This window comes from Typopeltis vanoorti, chromosome 10 (genome assembly GCF_054136105.1).
Source record: "Typopeltis vanoorti isolate ZY-2024b chromosome 10, IOZ_Tvanoo_1.0, whole genome shotgun sequence".
In the NCBI taxonomy this organism is placed as follows: domain Eukaryota; kingdom Metazoa; phylum Arthropoda; class Arachnida; order Uropygi; family Thelyphonidae; genus Typopeltis; species Typopeltis vanoorti.
In genome coordinates, this window is record NC_143558.1 from 42,366,955 (window position 1) to 42,385,980 (window position 19,026).

Below are 19,026 nucleotides of genomic sequence, written 5' to 3' on the forward strand. Positions count from 1 at the left end.
CCAGTATACTTGAGAAACGGTTGAGAAGGATTGTGAAAGAGAAGCTTGGTGAGGAACAAGCTGGATTCAGGCCAAATAGAGGCTGTCAGGATCAGATATTCACTTTACAACAAATAGTTGAAATAGCATTCGATATTTATCATGCTATTAAAAATATTGCTGTGGCTTCGGATGAAGTGACCTCTCAATATGTGAGTGGCATACAGAAAAAGACATTAAAAGGTTTGTGCACGATTTTGGAAGTTTTTAAAAAAATGATATTTGTAAATTGAGTGAAGAAACAGTGGGCCTAGCAAACAATCTGAATCTCGAAGTAAGTGATGATGACGACATAGTTCAATCCATAAAAAGTGTCCCTGAAGAGTTGACCAACGAAGAATTGGTAGAACCAGAGGAACAAGGTGTTGCAGAAGAGGAAGAGCGAAAAGAGAAACAAGAAGAGGTAGTTAAACAATTCACAGTGAAGGATCTTGCAGAATTGTTCTCTGCAGTTAGTGATGTTCTCAAAATTGCTGAAGACGTGGACCCCAATGTTGTACGATACTTATTAAAAGAAAGGCAAGTACATGATGCATTTGCTTGCTATAAACAAATTTATGATGAAAAGAAGAAGAGGAATAAGCAAAGCACACTGGACATTTTCATCAAAAAAAAAAAAGGTTACACCAGAAGAACCCCAGCCTGGTCCTTCACATAGGGAAGGTAATGATGATGTGATGGTTGAGGAAGATTTCGGTTGTTTATTCTCCTGTTTTATAGTGGCACTAATGTACAGTACAGTTTTATAAAGTTTAAAAATTAAAATGACGCTATACTTATTATGGTTAAGTCACTAACCCCTATAACTCTTGATTTAATGTATCGACTTACGTCCTGCCAGATTGAACGGAAGCCCGACATAAGTCGAGGGATAACTGTATTTTCTTTTCCTGTTCTGTTTAAGTGACCACAGTTATCTTGGATTAGTTCTTACATTTTGTTGATTATAGTGATGCCAAGTTCCTTTCTATTATCTTCATTTTTGATGTGATTCTGAGAAGTGCTCATTTCCCCTAATATTTCTTGGAATGCTCATGTCTCATGTTAAAAGTGGTTTGAACATTGTCTTGTTTACTGCTGATTTATATTTTGCTAATTTGTCTCTTATTCCACATACATTTATTCATCTGGCTCCTTGCAATGTTGCTTTGCTTTTTCAGTTTTGTATTTCCATATTTAATTTGCCATCCTTTCTAAATATGACTAAATAGTCAAAATATTTTACTTGTTCTATAGCTCACTGAATATTACTCCATTGAGAGTTCAGATGTTCAACAGCATGTTTGCATATTTTCATAGCATTTGCTTTTTTTGTTGCTGGTTTTCATAGCAGATTTCTTAGTTATTCAAGTTAGTGCTGAAGAATTGTACAGTATTTGTTTAGGAGTATAATTTGCATAAGTTTTTCTCCTATTTCAATATGAGGTTTGAGTTATGACTACTATGTAGCCGTATAACAATACTTGTAGTTCTACAATGATAGACCACCAGAATATAGACTGGTATAGATTAGATTCTAGTCACTATTTAGAATTTTTTCTAAATCTATTTACAGCCATTTCCCAAATTAGTTGATCTCTTCCACAAGCAAAAGGCGTTTTTTCTCTCATGAATTCAGGTTTTGAACACTACACCTGAAAAAATTTGCTATAGAACTTACACTGTTTCAGATAGCATTGTAATTGTTATGGTTTAGTATTATGATATAGTGGCAGTTGTCCAACTTTTTCTAAAATCATTGATAGCCATGAGTTCCGCTATTGCCAGTGGGCAATAATGGAAAATGGTCTTACTGATTTCTGCAAGTTAGGATTAAAAGAGCTCAATTTACTCTGGGAATAAAAGGCATTAGGGTTTTTTGAGATATTCTAAATTACTTTAATTCATACTGGGATCCATATAAATGAATAACAACAGAGATAGTATGCATCCCTTGTATTGCACTGATTTTGTAACAAATCTTCTTCCTTGTACATACTTCAATTGTAGCTGCTGACTTCTGAATTAAGTATACGCTAAATATTGCCTTACATAATGTCACAATTTAATGTTAAATCATATAATTGTAGTCTTTCAGATTATATAAAACGATTTTTATTCTTGAATAAGGAGTTTTAATGGAGTACATCAGATTTATTCTGTTAAGCAGAATAGGCTAGATTTCTTATTTCATTCCCTCCAATAATGCTGAAAAAAGGACAAAAGACTTTTACTAATCTCTCTCAAATATGTGATTATATTTACTTTAACTAATTTGATTATTTATAAATATGTATTTATTTTTAGGCCACAGAGAGATTTTATAGACCACTTCAAATACAGAACAAATTGCTTGCGTTTGATAGACTTTGGTTGTTCCATTGACATGACATTATTCCCTCCTGATACTGTTTTTACTGTTAAAACCAAAACCTCTGGTTTTCAGTGTACAGAAATGAAAGATGGTAGACCTTGGACTTATCAGGTATATGTTTTATAATACTATCATAAATTTATCCATAAGTACTAAGTTAGAAACTATTTGAACAAATCGTAACATGAATTTCTCTTTGTTACTATTAATGCTCCTACTTGTATTCGCATATACAGAAGTGTCTTTAAAATAATTTTGTAACATGTCTTATACCCTTCAAAATGCTATGCATAGTGTTAAAGCTGTCAAAAAAAAAAAAGAAGAAAGAAATACGAACAGTTCCTGACTTACATAAGCATTACATTCTGCAAACTTCACACACCTCAAATTTTACTGAAGTTGGATTTAACTCCTTCACCTATTTCTTATCAGATTGCTTATGTGTTCAGAGTACATGTATCTTTAAAAAGATTAAGTGCATTAATCTTTTTAAAGGTTATTTCTGTTAGTTTCATTCATGGGATGCACATATAAACTAACTTTCTGCATAATAAATTTAGTTTAATCCTTTATCCAAGTGTGAGCAAACAAAGTTTGCACCTGAAAGTGTCTTCAGGACTGGTGTAAGTTGGTACAACGCTGGGCAACTCATTGCAAAGGTGGAGCAAGCTAACATCACTCCTATCTCAGTATCTCCCATAATGCAAAACACATCTCCTTGCGGATATTCGCATATACAGAATATAACATATAATGTTATGCATTAAGGGAAGGGCCACTACCCAGACTAGTTTCAACCTTCAATGAGGTCTCTTCAGTGGGAGCCAGGCCCGAGTGGAGATACCAGGCAGAAGCTTAATGCATAACATTATACATATCCGCAAGGAGATGTTTTGCATTATGGGAGATACTGAGATAGGAGTGATGTTAGCTTACTCCACCTTTGCAACGAGTTGCCTCTGCAGGAGAAAGCACCCTGCAATGGCTAGATGCTGTTCACCATCAAGCCATAAGAATAGTAACTGCAGCATTTTGAACTTCATCAATCACTGGTCTCTACCTCAAGGCAAATACCCCCCCCCCCCCCCCTTTGTCACTTTGACAGCAACAACTCTGTTATATGCTATGAAATTAAATCCTTGCAATGCCATTCCATGTAGCCAACTATTTTTTATTCACAGTGGAAGAATTTCTATGACACCTGTCAGACTACCATACCACCCTTTGGTTTGCAGATAAGTTCTCTTATAAGTTCTAGATATTAATGGAGTAGGCAACATAGCATAAGGCCACTAAATTCACTTCCACTGTGCAGGTTAAGATTTATCATCCCTCCTGTTGTCTAGCAGCAGTTCTTTCAATCTCATAGAATCAAATGCTGTTTTTTTTTCTGTTTACACTGATGGTTCAAAAATCAGAAGCTCTAGTTGGATCTTCTGCTACCTACCCAGGCAGCTACCTACTCAGATCACACTAGAATGTAAAAACTATACTGCTGAGCTGTATGCTATAGAACTTGCATTAAACTACATAAGACTGCCTCACAACAAAAGGAGCATAATATTCACAATTCCTTATAAATGATAAGATTAAACTACAGAAACATCCAGTGCTCTCCTATTCTTCATTTCCTTTCTCAGTTATGGAAGCTGTACAGTACTTGGATGTATGCTTCTGTTGAATTCTAAGCCACATTGAGATTAAAGGCGACAACATAGCAGATACTGCAGCTTGGTCACCCCGATGCTCAAGTTTCTACAATCTGCCTGTCCTATACACCAATTATCGACAGATCATCAGACACAAACTATTATCCTTGTGGCATTCATCATGGAATAGAGAACAGTAATAAGCTCTGTTGAACTAAGCCTTAAATTAAATTTCGACAGTGTAATCTATGCAGGGACTGTAAGGAGATTGTTCTTGCTCAGCTCCACGTAGGTCATGGTCATGTTACACACTCCTTTCTATTGAGGGGTGTGACATGCCTATTTGTGAGTTCTGTGGTGCCAGATTAAATATCAGTTATATTTTAATTTGCCTGATTTTGTCAATGAGTGCAGTAACTATTTTACAGTTCCTTAACCTTATTCATAATCTTTCTGAGTCCTTTTCACTCAGACACAGCTTTTTGCATTCACCAAGGTCTCTCATTTATTTTTAAATTAAAAAAAAAATTGCTATTTTTCATTGTATATAGACCATTTACATTATTTTCTTCACGTTTTTTTGTACATAGGTTTTTAATATCTGGTTGTTTTTATCCTTCCTTGTTTTATGAAGTTTTTTACACTTGTTTTTTGTAGACCTTCTTATACCTGCTTTGAGCTCTTTATACATTCTTATCCATACTATTATTTATTTTCTTTCTTTTTTTTTTTATTTTCTTTCAGAAGACATGGGAATCCTATAGCTGTTGTTGAAAGCTTTGTTAATAGTCTTCATTGAAATTGTTTGTCAAAAAGGTTGATTTAATGTAATCTTAAATCAGTTATCTTGAACCTGAACAAATAGAATTTGTCATTTTGTTGTTGGTGCCATTTTAGCATCTCTCTGTCAATTCTATATTATTATGTTAGTTTCTGCTAGTTGTATTGATTTAAGCCTGTGGAATAACAAATATTCTACATTAGAGCAGATTCTTTTTGGAACGTCTTATAAGGAAACTTGTGGAATGTTACCACACTATCCAAATTTCAGTATATCTGATTGCCTATGTTTATCTTAATTATGGAAAACAGTCTGCTAATCTTTTCTAATTTTCTGTAAATTAGGAATTGGTTGACTGTTGTGGTGCCTTTTTAGCATCTTTCTGTTAATTGTATATTATTATGTTACAGTTTTTAGTTGTACTGAAGATGTCTCAGACACATCGGTAAAATTTTTATTACTTAAAAAAATGAATTTGTTCGAGTAGTATCTGTAATATTCCAGACAGAACCTTACCACATCACTGCTTTGGGCACAAGAAAGTGTTATCCCTTAAGTTTCCTGGCTTATTGCTAATTAATTCGATCTACTAATACTCGAGTATTTTTTTAAAGCAGGATGTGGAAAGAATGTTGGCACAAATAATTGCATGTCTGTCTGCCAATTTTCAATATTAAAGGAGGAGAATAATCAATTTCAAATGTGAAATTTTTGTGCACTCCTAAACCATTAATTTGCATAATTTTTCACTCATATCCTGTAGTAGGTATTACATAATTTAAAATTCCTAAAAATATTAAATACAATAAAATATTAATTTTAGGCAATTCTTAGAAAATAGTTTGGCAGCTTTAGATTACAAAAAAGCAGAGGAAAATGTAATAATATATTTGTTGGTTTTAAATTTTTTAGGAAATGACTCGTACTAAAATATTAATTAAAAAACTTTAATACCTTCCTATATTTTGGCAATGTTACATTGCCATCTTCTGGGAACACAAGACTATGATATGTGCACGCAGGCGCTTACAATGAGCAAAGTTATTCTAGAGTCTAAGGTGTCCCCTAGCAGGCTAAATTGGGTTGTTTTGGCTATTGGACTGATGTTCTAAGGATGCCAGCTTCCCAATTTTGGGGCAGTCTCATGCACCCAAAGGTTTTATGTTCCCAGAAGATGGCATTGTAACATTGCCGAAATATAGTAAGGTACTGATTAAAGATTTTTAATTAATATTTTAGTATGTGTTGTCATTTCCTGAAAAATTTAAAGTCATGTATAAGTTTATCTACAAGAAATATATATCCCTTATTTTACCCAAGTATGAGAAAACAGATGAAAGCTATGAAATATCTTCATGACTAGGTCAGTATATATGGAGATCAGTTGACCCAGTATAGAGTTGTTCTTTGTTCCATAATGCAACCCCCCCCCCCCATCTGAAAAAAAAAAATTCATAATATCATGTTTTGTTATGCAGGGCACTGTTCAAATCTGGTTTCAACTTTTGAAGTTGGATCAGTGGTATAAATACAATACTGAGAACTTTTTTAAAATAGTAATGAATTGGTAAGTGTGAAATGCTTTATCCATATATATTATCCATATGCCTGCATGCACATATCATAGTCTTGTGTTCCCAGAAGATGGCAATGTAACATTGCCAAAATACAGGAAGGTATTCAAGTTTTTTAATTAATATTTTAGTATGTGTAATTTCCTGAAAAATTTAAAAACAAGTTATATATAATTACATTTTCCTCTGCTTTTCTGTAATCTAAAACTACCAAACTATTTTCTAAGAATTGCCTAAAATTAATATTTTATTGTATTTAAATTTTATAGATGTTATAGATAGATTAATTGGGCATTTGATTATGACATCTGACTACTCATTATAACACGCCTATGGGGCCCAAAGGAATAGTTTGCTATAGTGATTTCTTTTAGTTTAGAATTTATCTAGATGCTTTCATTGGGATTTTTTTCTGTAGTTTGATAGAGAGTGATCAATTCTGTTATAGCAGTGTTTGCAATAGTGATTGTCGATGCATTCATCATTGCATGTATTTCAGAAAATTATTTGTCTGGTGTTATTTATATATGCTCAAAATGTATTTTACTGATAAAGAATTATTTCTCTGAATCTCCAATTTGTTTAGTTTTAGCTGTCACTTTTGTTGACATGCAATGTCTATGCAAAATGGCCTATTGCAAGTAGATTGTTTGGACCAATTCCATTCCTTGGTTACATTTCTAATAGGCATTTTAAAAGTGCTTTTTAATGATGGAAGCATTCCTGTAAAGAGTGACTTTGATAAGTTTATTATAGCATATATATCAGTGATGTTCAACCTTTTTCTATAAAAAGTTATTCGGCGATCTACTCTCTCGTACAGATCACGTTCTCACAACCTGATATCTGATTACACACAAATAAACAACTAAAAACTTTATTTGTGTATTTAAAAATTTATTTATCACTTTTAATTATTTTAATACAACAAAAAAAACAAATTCATTGGAATAAAATATTTATTTTTCTATTTTAGAAAACCAAAGTTAGAAAAAACAACGGATTCATTACAAACTCACAAGTTACAGGAAAAGCTGATAGATTTATTAAAAAAAAAAAAAAAAAAAGTTAATCTGAAATTTGGCATTGTTTTGAACTCGCAATATTTTCATAGTCAAGTTGATATGAAGAGGTGGCCAATCGCAGACAATCATTCAAATGATCATTTGTAATTTGGTTTCTTGATTGATTTTTTTATGATAGTCATATTTGAAAAAGCAGATTCTGACAAATATGTCGATCCGAATCACGACAGAATTTTTCACGCAATATCAGTTAATGTTGGGAATTTTTCATGTGCATACTTCCAAATGACTTCATTGTTTATTGATTTTAAATGTAAACTATTCTGAATGTTTATTATCTCAAGTTCTACTTCAGCTTGGTTTATATCTAACAGCCCACTAATTTTATTTAAAATTTCTGTGATGTTCCAGTTTTCTTTAAATGGATTATTGATAAAAGATACAATCATTTCAGTTTTATTAAAATCTTTAAATCTTGAATGTATTTCTTCCTCAACTAATTCTATTTCACGAATAAATTCTTTTATATCATGGTGAAGCATTTCTTGATTTTGTTCCAAAATTTTTTAATAAATATGGGAATTGTCTAAATTCATGTCATTTATATTTTTATTTAATAAAAGTAAGTATTGTTGGAATGTTTTTATTGAACTTTCCAACAATACTTACTATTGAACATGTCAATTAAATTTTTATCTCTAACTTGTAACTCTAAATTTAAATTGCTTAATTTCGTATACAGAAATCTACTAAAAATGATAAGTGTAACAACCATCTTTTATCACTCAATTGTGGATAAATATTTCCTTTTTCCTCAAGAAAATTTTTTATATCGTTAATTAATACAAGAAATCTTTCTAAAAATTGACATCTGCTGAGCTATCGAACATTATTGTACAACAGAAGTTCCCTATCATCATCTGCCTGTAATTTAAATAACCACTGTTGCAGGGCTTTTCCTCAAACAGAATTTACAATTTTAAATGTAATATCCAAAACATCTTTTGTGTTTAATCTTTTACTACACAGTACTTGTTGGTGAATAACAGGGCCGGCTCTACTGACGGTGCAAGACATGCATTTGCACGGGGTGACAAAGTTGGCATACACTATACAAAAAATAAGGGAGAAGAGGCGGCAAAATTCCTAGGAGCGGCCCTGGTGAATAATACAGTGGTATGTTAAAAAAATCTGGATATTTGTCATCATTTTTACATAATGAAATGAAGCCTGATTTATTACTATCATTGCAAGAGCACCATGAGTAGTAATAGACACAACTTTAAAAAGCGGAAGTTTGTGTAATTTCACAAATTCATCAAATGCCGAAAAAATGTCTTCTCCCCTAGTCCTTCCCAATAATGGTATAATTTTCAAAAGTTCTTCTTTACTTGAATAATCTTGAAATACCATTAACTGAGCAATATCAGTGAAGTCGTTTGATTCATCAAATTGTAATGAAAACGCAACACACTGGTGAATGTCTGACATTAATCTGGCCTGAAAACTTTTCTCCGGCAATTGGAACTCTTCCTTTTGGCAATTTGAAACCTTGTCTGCAGCCTAGAAGTAGTCTCTCTCTAGCGATGTCTCGAACCGAGAAGCTCCTTTCTGGAAGCGGGAATCTCCTCTCTCAAGCAACGTAGATCCGGGCAGTCTCTCTGACGGCGACTCTGGACTGGGCGGCCTCCTCTCTGACAGCAATTCTGGAACTGGGACCCCTTCTACTTGCTTCAGTCCCTTTTTATTAGGCCTCCTCTGAGACCTCACATGAAATTTGGCAACCCCCAAAGAATCGGCATGAGTCTTTCATCTTAAGTTTCAAGTTCGGCACGCCTTTTTGTTCTCCTCCGCTTTCTTTTGATTGTAAGTTGCCGGCCATTGGAGATTTGTTTGAATGCTTTCTGACTGACTTCAGAGATGTTTACACTTAGAGCCTGCAAGCCTTTCTCATACATACAAGTTTCAATAACAGTCTTTCTAATGCCGCCATGTACAGCTTCGGCGACAAAAACATTGCCTTTGTTTTTAACACTCTAACATATTCTTATTAAAGCAGTATATACAGTTAGCTTCAAAAGAGTTATTTACAAAAACATCTAATACAAACTATACCAAGACAAACAAAGTTTATTTTTTTACAATATTCACATGGGACTTAACCTAAGTAAAAAAAAATCAATGTAATGTGCTTGGGAATATTTAATATTTAAGCTACAATCGAGTTTTTACACTTTGCTTATAATCGTATTCACTTGGCTCGCTGTTTGACTTCCACTGATCCAAATTAATTCATTTACCCAGACTTCTTAAGAAAATTACTGATTTGACAATTGTAATGAAAAATAAATAAACAATAGCAATACACTTAAAGCGAATTAAAAATAATACAAAATAATGGTAAGTAAAATATTATGTTTTCAGTTTTAATTAAATGTTTAAGTAAGAAGAAATACACAAGACATCGACCAAAAATCGCTTCACGACGAGTTGAACACCCCTGGCATATATTATACAGATTGCAACAGAGAATTTTGATATTAGATTTACAATACTGGCAAATAAGTGCCAAAAATTTCAAGAAATCTGATATTTTTAATAAAATTTTGGATGAATTAAAGAATTAACAGGATATTTTTGTATTTATTCCAGAATGACTGGTTTGGTGTTTTAGGAAGTATACATATAATGCTGTTTTCTGACTATATGGAAGTTGAGAAGAACACAAATAATCGATGGACAATAAAATTAAAATTCAAAAGGTAAGAGAAACTATTATATGCAATGTGAAAAGACACAGATATGTAAAATATAAAGATTTCCTATAACTCTTATTCTAGTTACAATAGTTTTTTTATGGTGTGAACACTGAAACACTGAAAATAAATCTACTGAGTTGCTATTGTTTTTTAAGATTTCAAACCATCTTCAGAGCAAAAATTACAGCTGGGATAAAACAGGAACTTATGGTCTTAACAAGCGTTTCCCAAACTTTTCCTACGACGACGGAACACTTCACAAATCCTGAAATTTTCAATTAACACCTTGCTTGCTTTGTAATATATTAATTAATAATTAAGTGTTAATTTAACTGATTTTTTATTAATTAATAATTAATTAAACATTAACATCATTAAATTAATTTGTGCTGATTTTCATTGACATATCCCATTCTGATCACCAAAAATTAATAATATCATTATAAGTACTTAAGAGTGAATGCAGACTTTTCTTCTGTGTGCTGGTAGTTTTCCCCTCCCTTTGTACATCCTGGAGATTGTTTTGTAGGCTGGTGGTGGATAACTCGCTATCTGTTGCATCACAAACACCTTCAATAAGAGATTTCTTAATACCAAAAATAAACAAAGTCCCTTGTCTCTTATTCATATTAAAATTTAAATCTGCAGCCCTATTACTTTTTAAAAATCACAGCACTATGGTTTAGAAACTTTCATCCTACAATACTAACTTATGAAGAAAGTATTCAGTATTACTAGATTTGAGAACCGGATACAGACTAACTTGATCTTCAATTTTAGTGCAAAAATTTTCTTTATACTTCCTTGCTGTGATTGGTCACTAACATTTGCAACACAGATGTTATTTCGTTCAGTTTTGAGAACAGGATACATACGCCACCCATTGTTGTAATCGGCTTGCAGGCAATTTTTATGATCGGTCATAAACAGCAGTATTCTCTTTCCCGATTGAAAGATTTCAATGTGTGAAAATTAATGAAAATTCATGAATATTTCCATGTTTAAAAATATGCAGCTTAGTCACTAACATTTGCTACAGAGATGTTATTAGGCATTCTGGGTCTGAGCTTTTAGACATATTCACGAATATTATTTCCTCAGAATATTTCCACTATAAAATATTTATTCATGGAAAATGCTTAGAAAACTAAAATGACAAATTCCAGGAGAACTTCTCTCGCAACAAACCCTTGTCTTAATTATGGTCCATCTAGTGACTGGATTAAAAAAAAAAAAGTTAATTCAGATAGGACAAATATCTTGTGGAAATTAACAAAGCTATACTTATTGAGATTGGAGGAGTGCTTGATGTTTAATGCTGATTTAAAAAAAAAAAAAAAGCCTCTCAAACTTATAGCAGCTTTTATGCAGCACAGTCTTATTCCATTTAAAAAGGGTATTTCCATTATAATTATCATTTCCTAGAACAGTCCATATGCACTTAAACTTATTTTGGAGACCTCCCCCCCCCCCCCTCGATGTTTTAAATATCAAGGATTATTCTACGCTACAGAATGTAAACAGTTGTGACGACAATAAAAAAAAATCAATTTTTGTAATTAAGATTCCCCGAAGTTAGGCCAACAGATGATCTGTTATATTCACTTGCTGTTGGTTCCTAGAAGCAGAAGAGTGCTATGCTATTTCCTCCAAGTTAAGTTGGTCCATTATAAAGCTGTTTAGAAGGAGTTAAGCTATTTGCTAAACAATCATTTCTTGTTTACAATTTGAAATGTTTAAAACCATTACTCATCAATCAATCCCTAAGACTGCAGGCAATGAAAGGTATGGATTTTAACATGTTACCAGTGCACTGGAAGGCAAACAAAAAAAGTTGGGTTACAAGAGAAATTATTAACAAATAGTTCTATCAACATTTTGTTCCAGAAGTTAAACGCTATTTGATGGAAAAAAATCTGGACTTCAAAGTTTTATTGATTATAGACAATGCACCTGGCCATCCTGTTTAGAACACCCAAATGTGGAATTTTGTTTTCTGCCACCTAATACAACCACTAGACCATGATGTGATCGCTACCTTCTAAACTTACTACATAAGAAGAACATTCAAATACATTTTGGATAAACTAAATAAGGATAATTTACTGACAGTTATTGATGTGGAAGAAATTTTCTATTTTGGATTGCATCAGACTTGCTAAGTTGTTTTATCAGAATTGAAACCATCAACTTTAAATGCATGTTGGAAAGGTACTTGGTCAGAATGTGTGAAAAAGAAACGCCCCCCCCCGTACCTTTGCATACAACTGAATATCCCAATATCATCAGATTAGCACATGCAGTTGGCAGAGAAGAATTTGATGATTTTTTTTTGTCTACAGATATTGAAGAATTGATGGTTGACAAAGCTGTTAGTGATGATGAAATAATAGAAGCTGTCCTTGAGAATCTCGGTGAAAAAGAAAAAAAGTGATGACGATGAAGAGATTCCACTCACTGCAGGAGTAATTAAAGAAGGGCTTCAAATGGCTAGTAAATTGCAAAGCCATTTTCTTGCACGTGATCCAAATACTGAACGAGCTGAACAGTTTAAAGGTGAATTGAAGTCATGTATGGTACGTTATGAAGAATTAAACAAAGATATAGTCAAAACAGGATCTCAATGATTAATTACAGCGTTCATGGTAAAAAAAAATCAATCTTCAGAATTATTGGCAATTAGTGCTAATTTAGTTCTTTTTACTGAAGAAAATGTTCCGCTATTGCAGTATGAACAAGAAGGCCAAAGTGGTTTCAAGTAATGGAAGTAATTTAATTTCAGTCTCACAAAAAAGAATGCAGCTACTGTCAGAAAGTGACAGCGAATAAAATTTAACTAATAATCATATGCGCAGGTGTATTTGAGCCTTTTGAATTTCTGTTTTATTAGTGACACACTGTTTTCTTTAAGAAAGATACTGGCCATCAGAACAAACTAGTCAAACAGAACAACTTCTTTTTCTAGATGGACTGCCTACCAATGCTTAATTTCATGCAATTTATTTGTTAATGTCTCTTGCCATGATAATCATAATTGATTTATTAACTTTGCTTTCAGTAACTGTCAGCAGTCTGTATACGGGACAGACAAACAGCACTATAAACAGTAATATCAAATTATCAAGATAGCCCAAGTTAATTCAAAACCTGGTAATGAAATAAAAGAACATATTAAATCCCAAGATGTGGATGGCTATAGCTTCCATCATTCATCCTGATATTACACTTCTAGAATAGTTGAGTGTTGAGGTGTTAACACACATGGATGCCCATCATCCAGCAAGCAATAAATGTGCTGGTAAGTGGAATGCAAAGGTTACATCAGATACTATGCCAGCACTGCAGCGAACCTGTCTCCTCTCCCAGACCATGGCCAAAGAGAATTACTACAGCATACCATTGCCCCTTATAAGCAAACCTGCTAGCAGATTAATCTAGGCCTATCCATCCAGGGTTGCAATATTATGCAACATTACCAATGTTGCATAATATTGCAACATTGCTTAGAACCAAATGGAGGGGGCTAAGCTGCAAGAAAATAAATTTATATACTTAAAGATGTGCATGGGTATAGACTGATCCCTTTGAGAAATGGTTGGATTTTGCTAGCTGAATGTCTCATTTGAAAGTGGTATGAAGAACTTCAGTTATCTTTTTTTTGGATGTACACCAGATATATAAGGGGTGCAAACAGTGGTTGTGATCTTCCTGGAGCATGCATTATTATGTTTATTTAGGAATTGTAGCCTTTATGTTAATTTATTTTCATCGCATTGATGACAACACAGAATGATAAAAAAAAATTAATAATATTTATTAATTAATTTCCATGCCTGCCTGTGTAGCTCAGTGGCTGTGGCGTTTGCATACCACGGCGCTTGGCCGCACGAAGGAAGACTTGGTTTCGAGTCTAGTCAGCGACTAGAGGAAATTTTTCTAAGCCTTTTTTCGACCGGTTCCCAAGTTAGTCGATCTCTGGCACTGGCAAGCGGGTTTTTCCTCCCGGAAACTCTGGTATTTCGTCCTGTAAACTCAAGAAAATCGACCGTAGAACCCACATTATTTCAGACATTAAATATATTGTGTTAGGGACCACAAGATGGCGGCACATTTGAGCCGTCTCTCTTCACTGTGTACCGCTTAATTAGTGATAGCTTTGGGCCATCTATCTCTGATTAGTACCAGTAGAGATTGAACTGCCCACTCATTCTCCAAAGTTAGATAGGGCTAAATGGCCTCGCCTACTCCCCGTATACAGGAATAAAAAGGCGTTAGCTGATTTTTTTTTTTTTTTTTTAATTTATTTGCTGATATTTTGCTTGTATTATATCCAGCATCTTCAGAGCACAAAAATAGTTTCTCATAGTACATGAAACAATTTGTTATAACGGTGGGCTAAGTTTATAAAAAATGCATAAATTTACCAAAAATCTCTGATACATTCATTTTAAAATCTAATAATGCCTTTCTCTCTTTTTCTAACATAGATGGCACCTAATTAGAACTTTAGTTCCTTGTAACAGGTAACACAAGGAACTAAAGTCCTAATTAGGTACCATCTATATTAGAAAAGAGAGAAAACAAGTATTAATTAGATCTTCAAATGACTCCCAGATTTTTGGTAAATTTATGCAGCCATACTTGTTGAGGTTTGGAGTATAGTTTGAAAGCTTTTGTTGATATCCAAAACAATCTCTCTGACTTATAATGACTTCTGTGTAATACTTTTGTTTTCTTCCAATTGATCCTGTGTGAAAGGGTATCCAAAGCATGGTCTGCTAGACCTGACTTGCCATAATGATGGTGTTGGATGTATTTTTTTTTATGTTCACAAAGGCAGATGTCAACCATTCTTCCTGTCTGTCGATAGCAAGCTAGGTCACAAGAACAACTCCTGGATGTGATAAAGAAGAGAATTTGTTCTTAGGTGAATGGATGAGAGTTGTTAATTAGACGTATGGTTTAAATATGGTGCATAGCTCATATTTATTAAGCACTCTAGATATCTTTTTCAGATGTGCCTTGAATTTATAGAATGGTAACAGTTTCACTGTAGTCTTTTGTGATAGACAATGGAGGGGATTTCTGAGAAACATTTCATTTTTTTTTCTGTGCTATAAGGAATTATAGCCATTGGCTAAGAAAGAGATGCAAGTAAGTGAGTTCAGTGATAAGAGCATTGTCACTGGAACAGATAGCTCTAGCTCTGTTAAAATTAGTGAATTAGTTTTTTTAGGATACTATACTGTTGAGTTGGATGATGGTGTGACTGTTTGTGCAAATATCTCCCTGTTGGTTTTCTATAAACAGAAAAAGATAAGGAACCACCTGGAAGCTGTGTGATTAGTGCATCCAGGAAGGGTACACAGTTGTTAGTTTCCTGTTCTATTATGAAGTGGATTTTAGGGTGTTGCCTATTTAAGTGCATTAAAAATGTATCCAATGTGTCTGGACCATGTGGCCAAATAGCAAATGCTTCAACATAGTGTAGCCTTCCCTTAATGCATAGTAGTATACATATCTGCAAGGAGATGTGCTTTGCATTATGGGAGATACTGAGACAAGGAGTGATGACAGCTTGGTCCACCTTTGCTCGGAGTTGCCTGGTGTTGCACTACCTTTCCTCAGTCCTGAAGATATTTTCAGGTGCAAACTTTGTTTGCTTACACTTGGATAAAGGATTAAACTAAATTTATTATAGTCTAACCAAGTGAAAAATAAACTTCCAACATCTTTCTCTAAATCCAAAGTAATTCAATAATAAGGTGATACACCTGTTGGCAACTCCTATAGGTAAATATGACCTCTCCTATTGCTTCTGCCTTAGTATCTCCACGTTTGGGTCTGCCTCCCACTGATGAGACCTCAATAAAGGTTGAAACTGGTCTGGGTAGTGGCCCTTCCCTTAATGCATAGCAGTATACATATCCGCAAGGAGATGTGCTTTGCATTATGGGAGATACTGAGACAAAGAGTGATGGGTGCTTGGTCCACCTTTGCTCGGAGTTGCCTGGTATTGCACTACCTTACCTCAGTCCTGAAGATATTTTCAGGTGCAAACTTTGTTTGCTTACACTTGGATAAAGGATTAAACTAAATTTATTATAGTGTAGCCAAACCACTTGTTTGAGAATGGTGGTATTGATAGCTAGCTTTTCGAAGTGTTCTATGGAGAAATTGGCTAAAGGGGGAGCCCACTGTTGCCTCATCTAGTTGTTTGCATATATTCCCTTCCCATGCAAAATAACTTGCATGTACTGTAAATTTAAATAGTTGAAATATATCTTTATTGGGAGTGGGGATGTGAATTGTGACCAAATCAAGGGTTTCAATTAACAGTTACATTGGTAAATAGTGAAGCAATATCATAAGTAATCATTACGTCTGAACTTTTTAAAATATGGTTTTTTAAAATACATTTTAGGTAAAGAGAATTTTTAACAAAGGAGGGAGAATTATTTGTGAGGGTGGCTAGTAATTTAGCAAAATGCTTAGCAAGTTTGTATGTGGGACTGTTTATACTATACACACAATAGGGCATAACAAGTGTACCTTGTTTGTGAATTTTAGGTGCTCCATATATTCTGAGTGTTTTAACATGAAAAGGCTTGAGTTAACTGTTTCTTTTGACTTGGAAGTGACTTTTTTCAATAATTTGCAAACTTTATTCTTTTGAGAGTTAGTAGGATCACCATCTATAATTTGGTATGTAGACTGGTCTTGTAAAAGTATGTGAATTTTGCTTTCATGTTCAGCTAAATTCATCATCATTGCATTATATTTGTCTGCTTTAGTTATAACAATACTTTTAAAGCACTGATTTCCTTTTGTGGGATATTGTTTTGGGCGGCTTGGAATGGATTAAGATGTTGGCCACATCCAAATGAATGTTATTGGCTGTTGCTAATCAAGGTCAGGTCGTATATTCCCCATTCAAAGGAAGCCATTAATTTAGCTTTTCGAACTTGCCTTTGGAATAACGGCAAAGTATGTCATTCACTGAACACACTAACAGTTTCATCCCTTAGGGCTTCTGATGAGAAATTCACAAAGCAAACTTGTGGTACTTTGTAGCACTGATGCTGGAGCATTTCAAATTTTTTCTGGTGCTGTTTTTTTTTTTTTAAGTTTAATGAATTCGTTAACAGTCACTGCATCGGATATGCTATCAAGGATATCTCATAGTTTCAAGTTTAAAACATTACACATAGAGTGTTGATAGTTGTATTTATTTTGAGAGCTCCATATGAGTCATTAATCTGTTCATGTAATAGCTAAACTCACTCGTTTGTAAATATGCTGGACTTGGGCCAAGTGAAACTTGCTTTCTAATTTTGACACAGTTTGGTATTGTATTTGTCTCTGCACCTCTTTAAGAAGGCTAACCTGTTTAGCTGCTGTGCCAATTTTAACTTCCACTAACTAAATTGTCATGTCTTGCATACAATAATACCCTCTTCATGAAGAATTCTCAAATGTGTGGAGAAGCTTATGTTCACAGTATTGATGACAACACAGAATGATAAGTTAATAAATATTAATTATTTTCTTATTTGATGATATTTGCAGAATAATGCTACTCATGTGGAGCTACCCAAGAAACACCTGTTTTGCTAACCTTTCTTCATCCATTCTATTTGTCTGTACTACATTAGACTATGCTGACACAGTCTTGAATGCTAATAATGTCAAGTTCCTTTCTAATATCTTCATTTTTAATGTGATTCTGCCATAGATGTCATTGGCACTCCTTTAATTTTTCTCAGAACCCTCATATCTACAGTCTTGGTCTCTATGCTTTGATCAAGTGTTTTATTTCTAGCCCAACTCTCAGATCCATAGTTTAAAACTGGTTTAAACTGTCTTAGTGTCTTGTATACTGTTAATTTGGTGTTTTGGCTAATTTCTGTTTTATTCTGTATAAATTTATTCAGCTGGTTATCGAGCATACCAATTATGCTTATTCTGTTGTCTATTTCCAGATTTAACCTGCTGTCTTCACTAAATAGCTGAAATAGTTTACTTAATATAGGATCTCCATTCAGAATGCAGCTGACATTTTCTATGATATTGCATGTTTTCATAGTTTTGATCTTTTTATTGCTTATGTTCATGTCAAATTTGTTACAGCTGTTATTCAATTTAGTTAGTAAATCCTGGAGACTGACACTAGATGTGTTTAGGAATACAATATCATCTGCATAAAGCAAGGAGCTAAGTTTGACATCTTCATTTCTAATATCAGGTTTGATGCCACATTTCTTTCATAATGTGATCCATATAGATAATAAAAGTGGAGATAATGTGCATGCTTGTCTTACCTCTTATTTTACATCAGACTATCTTCCTGTATTTCCTTCAATTCTAACTGCTGACTGACGACTTAAATATAGACTATGTATTGCTCTGTATAATTTCCCATTCACCCCATATAATTGTTGTGTTTTGAAAAGCTTTTCTCTGGGCACCTTGTCATAATGCCTTTTCCAGATGTACAAAACTTAAGTACAGATCCTTGTCACATCAGATGAAAATCTGATCTTGACATCCTCTTTTTTGCCTGAACCCAACTTATTCTTCTCCAAGTTTCTCTTCCACGATCTTTCTCAACCTCTTTTCATGTATGCTTACATAAATCTTACCTGGAACACTCAGTAGAGAAATTCCTCTATAATTCTCACATTCAGTTTTATTCATTTTTTTATAGATGGGTACTATGAGAACTCTACTCCACTCTTTCGGAATTCAACCTTCTGACCAGGCCCTCTGAAATATGCAGTGTAGCCGCTGCAAAACCTTTATACCTCCATGCTTAAGCATTTCTGGTCAAATATCATCTACTCCTT

General features: G+C 33.7%; 1 protein-coding gene across 5 annotated transcripts in view; it reads left to right on the top strand.

Annotated features, from left to right (window-relative positions):
• LOC150102365 (mitotic checkpoint serine/threonine-protein kinase BUB1 beta-like) overlaps nucleotides 1-19,026 on the top strand; it is a 386,807-nt gene that overhangs the window by 357,773 nt on the left and 10,008 nt on the right. For all 5 annotated transcript variants that reach the window (XM_090399214.1, XM_090399217.1, XM_090399216.1 and 2 more), the window contains 2 exons: nucleotides 2,326-2,503; nucleotides 10,074-10,183. In XM_090399214.1, the coding sequence (XP_090255340.1) occupies nucleotides 2,326-2,503; nucleotides 10,074-10,183 (288 nt within the window). The remainder of the gene's footprint in view (nucleotides 1-2,325; nucleotides 2,504-10,073; nucleotides 10,184-19,026) is intronic.